General features: G+C 43.6%; 1 protein-coding gene across 4 annotated transcripts in view; it reads left to right on the forward strand.

The window, feature by feature from the left end:
• Nucleotides 1-4,225: 4,225 nt before the first annotated feature.
• The window catches only part of SLC46A3 (solute carrier family 46 member 3), a 13,727-nt gene continuing 8,583 nt past the window's right edge, over nt 4,226-9,369 (forward strand). The window contains exons 1-2 of one of the 4 annotated variants that reach the window (XM_042014345.1): nt 4,226-4,320; nt 4,857-5,070. In XM_042014345.1, the coding sequence (XP_041870279.1) occupies nt 4,879-5,070 (192 nt within the window). In that variant the 5' untranslated portion in view covers nt 4,226-4,320; nt 4,857-4,878. Of the gene's footprint in view, nt 4,321-4,376; nt 4,395-4,591; nt 4,665-4,708; nt 5,071-9,369 lie in introns of those variants that run through there. The other 3 variants (XM_042014347.1, XM_042014346.1, XM_042014344.1) reach the window with 3 other exon arrangements.

The following is a 9,369-nucleotide window of genomic DNA, read 5'->3' on the forward strand; positions in this document are numbered from 1 at the left end:
CGGCATCTGTCACCACCTTCCTGGTGATACTCAGCTTAAATACTTGTACCCTAAACACACTGCATTCTGCTTTGTATCCTAAACACACTGCATTGGTCTTTGTGAAGCTTATTGGTCTTTGTGAAGCTCCTCAAAAAGCTGCTGCTTTTCTTGAGGGCAACAGTACATGATGAGTCCTGATCTCTGAAAAGGGAATGAAGATGGCCAGTCCCAACAACTTACTAGGAATGAAAAGCACTTTCATTTAGCAAACGGGGAAAGCACTTTGCTCTAGCAAAATTTTAAGAATAGATGAAATTTAATAGCCTCCTGCAACAGAACAGCATGTGACTCAGAGGCAGCCACTCCAGCTCCGCCTCAGCTGCTTACTTTCAGTTCCTCGTTAAGGAACTGTTTACTCTAAATAAATGGAAATTTTAAAAAGTAAAGAAACCTGCTGTTTCAGATTAAAATATGCGTCTAGGCAGAAGGATGCCTCTGTCCACTTCTGCAAACGGGTGAAGTGAAATAGAGACGGAAGAGACGAGCACTTTGCTGAGTCACGGTAACCAGGGCTATCCAGCGCACTGCTGCTGATCATCGCCACGCAATACACAGCTCCGAAGGGAGGGGACAGGGAGTGGCAGGCAGCACAGCATTACCAGCACCACGAGTTATTTTTCAAAGCACGACTAAGGTGCTGAACTGGAGCTGTTAAATGGCTCACTAGAAATTCTGTATTAAGCAATGCAGTCAGACGCAAACAAGTTAAATCAGCTATCTACAGTGGAGAGCTATCACATGCCCAGTACATAAATGTGGTTGAAAGCAAAACAGGAAGGAAAACAACAGCCCAAATCACCTCAAACAGAACCAAGCAGCAGCATAAAATAAATTTCAAATCCTCAAGTAGTCTGAAAGCCAGTCACAGCAGATCTAGTAGCTCTTGTAGTTTTGTTTAGGACTGGGCAAAATCACAATGGGCTGTCTGCACAAACTGCACCTGAACACAGCATGAAGGGAGCTGCTAAATTCTCCACTGAGTCATCTAAACAGAAAAGCCACCAGTGTGAAGGGCTTTCAATTGAAATATCTAAATCCGAGATATGAAATGATCAGAGATGAGCAAGGAGGACTTGCAAATACATGAGAGGAAAATAACTGAAAAGCAAAACCACTAAATAAACCACACCATTTAGAAATAGTTGCTGTTCTGTGGTGTGTGAGATGAGCGGCCAGCAAGAACACCAGTTCAGTTAAAACTGTCTTATTCAGAAAAAATAAATATATCCTGATGCCCTACATATGCTTGAGGATTCAAACAAGCACAAATTTTCAACACAGCACTTTAGAAGAGTAAGAAGTGCCATATGGCATGGAGACTACAGATAGCAGTAGGGCTGGTGCTGTGACAGAGGTGTTCAGAACACCCCATTTTCAGGAACACAAAGTCAGTGGGATGTCATTGCCCACACCTTTGCAGTTACATCTAAACTTAGGTATGTCGCTGCAGAATTATATTACTTACTCTCGTCTCTTTCTCCCAGTGGCAAGATTTGAGAACTTCCTTCATATATCTTTGTTTGCCCTGCTCATGGGCATGACACACAATATGAAAGGTTTCTGCAGAACTGCATTTTGTATAAAACAGACTCTCTGCCAAAAATGTGTTTCTCTTCCCTTTTCAGGTTCCTTTTTTTAATTTGTTTTAGCCGTTGTTATTAAGATAGCCTTGAAAACATGAGTTGAACATTAGTAGAAACAGTACAGTAATGTTAGTCTGTAATCCATAAATGACATGTAGAGGGCTAAGGTTCTCAGTAGATTGTTAACACAGTAAATTAAAGCCAACTCAATTTTAAAAAGTACTTAACTTCTTAGAAGGCAATTAAAATCACATTTTACATGGCAATATTATTTATTAAAGCACTATTGATGTCTTCAGTATATCAAAATGTTTCAGCAAAGCATTTCTCCAAAATGTCTTCATCTTCATCAAAAGAATCTCCTAGGAAAAAAATGTTTACAGTATCAATGATTTGTGTGAACATAATTCCTTAAAGTGCACCAGGCTTTATCTGAACATTTATATCACTGAAGGTAACAATGTCTTTGACTAGTGCTGGTGGGATCTCTCAAAAGCCCCCTAATGTTCTGAACTTTAAACTTCATTGCATGCCTCCCCTTTTGTATGCCAGATAAGCAACATACCACCTTCAAAGATCAGTAATTTGTTTGGGCTTTAGATTTTTTTTACTGGAAGCTTAGAAAGTGCTCCCTGAAAGTCTGACCTCTACAATGAGTGCATGTGCTCCTTTAGTTCTTCACACATTGAGGATGTCAAAACCAAAATGCAAACCAGTGCAAACTGCAGAGCTGCAGCCACCATGTGCCCGTGACCTTTGTGAAGCCTGTTCATGGGCATGTCACTCAATTTGGGCCAGTGTGAATACTGGTGGCAGGGGAGAGAGAAGGCTAGCTTGCCATGTATTGTGTTATTTGGAAATGCTCAACTTCAAAGAATAAGCATCACCCAGCTAAGTCTGATCTTAAAAGTCCAATCATATCTATTGCTTTTAGTTCCCCTTGCAGGGGGGGACTGGAAACAAATGAGGGCCAAGTCTGTTTCAATGTACATGCCTGAGGGGAATATGTTGTGTCAGCACTGGAAGATATTCATGAACAGGCTTCAAGCTGTTGCACAAAGGTAAAAAGGTGCTTTGAGGTGACCAGCTCAGGCTGCAGCTTCACCTTCAGCACTGGTGAGATCACAACTTTGCTGGAGCCACTTGGCTCTGCAAACCCAAGTCCAAACTTAAACACAGTTACTAGGAAGGAGAGAAGCAGAGGACCTCTCCAGAACACAGATCCAGAGCTCCACTCTTTGGCACTGGAAAGGCTGTCCTGAAAGGAACTGTGCTTTAAAACAAGTTTGGCCAGCAACCTGGACTGCACTCAAGACATTTCTGTTCCTTCGTAAGTGACACGCTCTTCAGCACAGCTGGATCTGGCAAGAAACTTAATGGGGCTCTGGACAATATCCCTCTGTGGAACAAAAGAAAGTTCCAGCAGGCTTAAAATTCCTTCTTCACCCTGCTCAAGTAAGTGTTAACAGCTGGATGAGTGACCTGAACAGCCCCTCTCACCTAGCAGCCTCACATTATTGTTTTGGCTTTACCTTATGACAAACAAAATGCTGTCACAGGATGAGTCAGACTTTGGACTTGGACGGGTTGAGGAGAAGGACACCACTCTCTACAAGCTGATCTCATGCCAGAGCAAGCACTTTTTTCTAATCAGTCTGCCTGTGCGCCTCTGTGAGCAAGCCTATATGCTAGACCAAAGAAGCTCAAGTAAATGATCAAGGCCACTGAGACTGTACATTGGGTTGATCCTATGTTAAGAGGTACTTGACAAGCCAGTGTTGTCCCTAAAGTTGGGACTGAATGATGTGTCACATGGCAGTGAACAAGTTAAAGCATTACTCAAGATCATATGACCCGTGTTACAGATAATCTGTCTTCAAATCACTTTATCAAGGAACTCAATTTTTATGAAGTTTCATGCCCTTATTTTAAGAGAGCAAATACATCAGGGAAACTTGGAAGTTCTGATGTGCTTTTAGCAAAAGGGACTTTTTGCAGTACTTGTAATGGAGAACCAGTATTCAAGACTGAAAGGAGGTCCTTTGGGAATCCCCAGCTATGGCACCTCTCCTTGGTGTACCACACCTGTGACAAGGCCAGAATCATTACTCGGTGTTGTCTTGGGAGGACAGTGCAGCAGCTGCCAGGGCGTGCTCCCTGTGCTGTGTACAGCAGGGTGGGCAGAGGCTGCATCTGAACCGCACAACTGCAGGTCCGCAGCAGCACAGCCCTTCTTGTGGAGCTGCAGTACGTGCCCCAGCAGCTGTTCGTACAGGGACACAGGCCACGAGGCCTTTCCCTTGACACTCGGCACCAGCTATGCCAGACCCGGAGAGAATGAGATCTATCTCTTCCTGGCAGTGCTGGGTTAATGGTTACACTTCATGATATTAAAGGTCTTTTCCGACCTAAACGACTCTGTAATTCTAATAATGAGAGACCAGATGGTGGCTAAGAGATGTTGCTTCTACACACGCTGACAAGCCGAGAGCACACGGAAGGGGAGCAGCTATAATAAAACCTCTATGCTGTATCAGCTGAGAGCGGAGCGCACGGCAGCACGGAGGAGCAGCACGCCGCGGGCTCCTCTTCGGGCAGGGACGGCCACTTCGGCCCTGTGCAGGGTGAGCTCCAGGCCAGGGTCGCGGTGCTAAACGAGGCCAGGGATGCCGCTGATCACGCAGATCCTCGCTGTGTAAGCAGCCCAACACGCCGCGGGCCCGGGGAGCGCTGAGCGGCGGCGTGCGGCGCGGTGCTGAAATGGCCACGGTGCGGATGTGTCCCGACCCCTGGCAGCGGCCCCGGCGGGGGACAAACACCGCGGCGGGTGGCACCCGCGGGCACAGGGACACCGCTCCGCCGCAGCCCCGCCCGCGGGCCGAGATGGGGACACCCGGCAGAGATGGCGGCACCCAGCCTCCTCCTCTCGGCGGCCGCGGCCGGGGGGGCGGTGACGGTGCGGCGGGGACACTCCTCCGCTGACGGACGCGGCCCCCCCCCGTCCCGCCTCCCGGTGTCACGGCACTGCGGGCCGGGCCGGTGCGCAGGGCGGGCGGCGGGGACACCCCGGCGGGGCACGGCGGGGCGGGGGCGCTGCCGGGGCCGGTGCGCTCCGGGATAGCGGGGCTGGTGGAGGATCCCTCCCCGTGCACGGGGCTGCCAGAGTGCCCGCGGCCGCTTAGGTGTTTCGCTTTCACCTCGTGAGCACTTGCGGTTTGTTTTCTGGTGCAGGGTTTGAAGCCCAGACACAGAAATGAAGAAGGTTCTGTGCGTGGAGCCCGTCATTTTCATCTACGTTTTTGCGTCTTTCCTGACGATCCCGCTGGTGGAGCAGTTCATCTACCGGCGGCTGTGGGAGCAGGAGTACAACTCCACTTTCGTGAGCGACAGCAATGTCAGTCACTGCGAGCAGAATAAGAGCAGCCCGGCTTATATCAAACAGAAGGCAAGTGGCGGGGGAGGAATAATAATTGTAAATAAACTTGCAGCCAGGAGGTGCTGCCTCAGTATAACCTCCTGTTTTATAACCTTAACCTTTAATGCTCCGGAAAGCCGTGGTTTTGTAACCTGCTCTCACTTCACTGTCTCCTCGCTCTAGTGTCATGCTGTAGGTAGTGAGAGTGCTTTAAAGACAAAGATTTGTCTGCAGGAAGATGCTGAGATAAACTCGTATTTTAGCGGGAGTTGAAAATCGCCTGAGAGAATGGGGACCAAATTAGCATTGGGCTGACATTGCAGCGAGTACAACTGGAGGCTCCTCCTCCCACGACCATTGTGCCTGTTGTGTTTGTGAGCCATCCGTTGTCTCTGTGGCTCCTACTATGCTTTGTAACCATGTGAAGTTTAGCACATGCCCTGTCGTTTTGAGGAATAAGATCTAGCTTAAAATATATGTGTTTCAGAGGAATTACAAGAATGAAGAATGGGGGAAATTAAAATAAAGATTTTTGCGGTTTTAAAACGTGGGAAAAAAATTAACTGATCTTTGCATAATCAAATACAGTTGATGGTTTGCCATTCAGAGTACTAGTCTGCCTTGTTGGAATACAAAGACGTCAAGATGTCAGGATCCCATGGTCAGTTACATTTTTAGCACTTTCCCATAGCTCAACATGCTGGATAGCTAGTTGCTGATTGGCACCTCTTCCACTGCACTTCCACTGCAGTTTTAATGCTACACTTAAGCAGAGCTAACTGTGAGCTGCCAGCAGAAGAGATGGTCATTCTCCATTTCCCTTTCCCGTCTCCCGCCATGTGTTGTATCTCACAGTTCTGCAGTTACAGGTTATGGTTTGGATTTGAGCGGGGCACTGATTCAACAGAAAGCTCATCTCTTGTTTTGGGTTTTTCACTTTTTGAGTGTTAGGTTTTTTTCTGAAGCAGTACACTGTTCTGGCACACTCAGTGGCCACATGATTGATGTGTCTAACATGGGAATAGCAGAGGGAACATATTTTCAGAAGAGGTGCAATAGAACCATACTTGTCAACAACAATTGGCACTTGAGTTGGATAAAGTGAAAGATGAAACCACTATAGGGTCAGAAAAGTAAATGATTCAGAGTATAAATTATACAGAAGTTGGGGTTACAAAAACAGTCAGCTGGCATTCCCTAACACTGCTGAAAAGGTGGTAGGTACTTTTTTGAAAATTTTTGCTCACATCCCTTATTTGGATCTCTGATGTGCTGCATATGGGCAAGACTCAATGCCTGAGCTTATCTGCCTCATTTGTCATATATAAAAGGACATTGTTAATGGTACATGCTTCCAGTGAAGGTGATCAAAGAAATAATTCAGGACTTGTAGTGTGGTGTAGGTTCTTTGTCATGTGACAGAAGCTGGTCTTAGTAGAAAGAATGTGAAAGTAAAAAGGTCAATAAATTGCAGTCCAACACTGGCTGGACTGACCCATGGAGGTAATTACCAATTACTGTCTGAGTAAAGCTTGTATGTTACTCCCACAAAGTGTTTTTTAGTATTAGCCATTTAGCATTAGCATTTGGGGCTGTGTCTGGCAATTTTCTCCAAGAACATCATACATGGTGCATACAATTCTAATTGCAGAGCCCATCAAGCAATCTATGTTACAAATACATCTTTGCATTTTGCAACCCCCTCAGATTCAACCTGTTTTTCAAACTGCCATCACTTATAGTTTAGGATATAAGACTTTGTATTTCTTTTTGCAAAACACTAAAGCAGAGTGCTTAATGTCTCTAATTTCTTTTATTAGATAGCATCTCTGGTGTGATGGCAAATTCACACTTTACAGTTCGTTTGGTTACAAAGTACAGCTAATTTGAGAACATGAGTCCTTCGAGACAGCGGTTGAATAATGGCCAACAGAACTTCTTCGTTTCCCTGTCCTGCCAAATTTCCATTCCCTGCATTTCAGTGATTGACAGTAGGGCATGAGCTTTTGAACAATTACGCTCTTGTCTGGATGCCTTGCTGCATTTTTATACCACATTAGTTACCATAGCGTAAGAATTTAAATGCTCAAACACGCATTAATTTAAGTGCAAATGGGCCTCTGTGCTGAGTAATAGTCCTGTGTATGGGCCAAAGAGTAGATCCAGTGACTTCATTCCAAACCCTTTCGCAAGGAAGTGTGAAGTAGGTGTTCTGGATCTTCCAAGACCTTCCTAACTGAATTAGGTTTATAGGTGTTGTAGCTTCTGCTGTAAGGCCCTGTTTGGCATTAATGTATAAAGAACATCTCTCTTAATAGTTAATTTAGTGTAAGTCCTTATGTTCTGAGGATGAAAAAGCTTTATACTAATCTCACCTATTTCAAAGCAAAATGTAAAAGGAAATTGAAGACAAAAATCACTTGGAGCCTGCAAAAAAGGTAGAATATAATTCAAAGTGGTTAGTCTTTGCAGAATTTAGATTAATTCTTAACTACAATTTGAAAAAAAATAGTCATCTTGTATTAAAGTGAGTTCAAAGTAATCTGAATACAAGATGAAGCATTCTGATCACTGACTTGGATAATCCTTTCTTAATACCTCAGAAAGAGCTATATTATTAATCATTAAACATTATTTATCATTCCATTTATTTATTATCCAATCCATGCATTTCCCCTTGCTACTCAGTAATATTTTATCTTACGAGCCTGTCAATTTATCATGTCCTGTATATTGTTCAATCTCAGGTGCTGCACTTCTCTCTTAATTTATATCCTTGTATAAATTACTTGCTTCTTCATTTTCATTCTTTTAATTTTGAAATAGGTGATTTATTATCCATTTCTGTCCACCATGAGTAATCTTTCAGAGTAGAGTGAATTTGCAGATTAAAACACTAGGCCTTTCTCTTCAAATATATGTAGTTCCATTGATTATTTAATGGAGTTATGTGATTTTAAAGCAGCTGAAGGTGTGACCTATCATTTTCTATATTCTTTTCCTTTGGCTTTATAAAATCATAGAGTGGGCAGTTGCGTGCCTTACGCTCTACATGGATTTTTCCTGTACTTAAGTCTTTAGTCTTCTTGTCAGTAGACATCAAGATTTTTTATGCCAGCAAGTTCATGGTCACGTGTGGTATCTGGATGTGGAGCCATGTTTTTTATGTTGCACAACTTCTTCCAAAATAAGGACACCCAAGTATTTTTTTTTTTATTTATTCGTTCCGTTTTACACTTCATTATGGTTTGGCAATAATATTTGTATTATGTGGTTAATGTAGGTTGAGATGATACATATTAACTTTTATTTTTAATGTAGTAGCATTTGTTTGATGCTCATCTCTTTGAACATGACGATCCTAGTAAAGTCATGTCTGCAACTGTATAGAGTTCTCTTTGTCAGCAGCAGAGGAATTAAAGATCAGAACATTTTCCATCTCAGTTTGTTCAGTCTTCATGGTTTTGACCCTTCAAGGGTGACAACAGTGCTGGCCAGTGGACAGGACGTCTTGAATCCTAAGGCAGTCAGACACCATAAGGGAAGAGAGCACTTCAGAGTGCTGAGGATCTTGAAGGCTTTCTTTGAGAACCTCAGGTTCAGTTGAATTTTCCTCTTGCAATAAAACCTGGTATCTTGTAAGCAAATGAAGACATTAAATTAGAAACTCATGGTCTCTGTCTGTAAATAAAAATATGAATTTATAAAGCATTCAGCAGCTTTTAAAATTGCCCAAAGTACATTCCCATACGTTTTAGAGGTTTTTGATCATTTTGGATGCTGCTCAGTCAGGATTATGTTAGCTACAGAGGAGATGTTTGAAACGTGGAGTAGAGATGGCTTGAATACAGGTTGAGAATGGCGTGGGCAGACTTGCACAGCTGTACCTGTTGCTGACTGAAGAGCATAATGCCTGCCCAAGTCAGTGTTATGCCTCAGAAAACTCCAAGAAAACTTTCAGCATGACTTTACTCTCTGCATCTGAAAGTTTAACTTAGAGAGTATAAAGGGCTTGTGTGAATAAAGTTGCTTCCTTTTTCCTTGCTGCTCTTCTGTCTGATCAGGTGGCTGTCTCTAAAGGGCTGTTGTGGCTGCTCTCTTGTCAGGTCTGCATCTGTGCATTAAAAACAAGATCTGAATTAGCTTGCTGAGTGTCCTTTAGCAGCTGGCTTCATAACAATCTTTTTTTTTTAATGAAACTTTCTTGAGTTCTTTTTTTCTGCAGCCATTCATGCTCTGTTAAATGGTTGGTTTTCAGCTACATTTTATTTTTATGCTTCTGTGTCTCGGTTTTGAAAGACAGGTGTCTGCTAAGGAAGGCAGAGGCCC

The sequence above is a fragment of the Corvus kubaryi genome, unplaced genomic scaffold, assembly GCF_017639235.1.
Source record: "Corvus kubaryi isolate FWS band 111438036 unplaced genomic scaffold, C.kubaryi_AGA036_p1.0 split1-65, whole genome shotgun sequence".
Classification (NCBI taxonomy): Eukaryota; Metazoa; Chordata; class Aves; order Passeriformes; family Corvidae; genus Corvus; species Corvus kubaryi.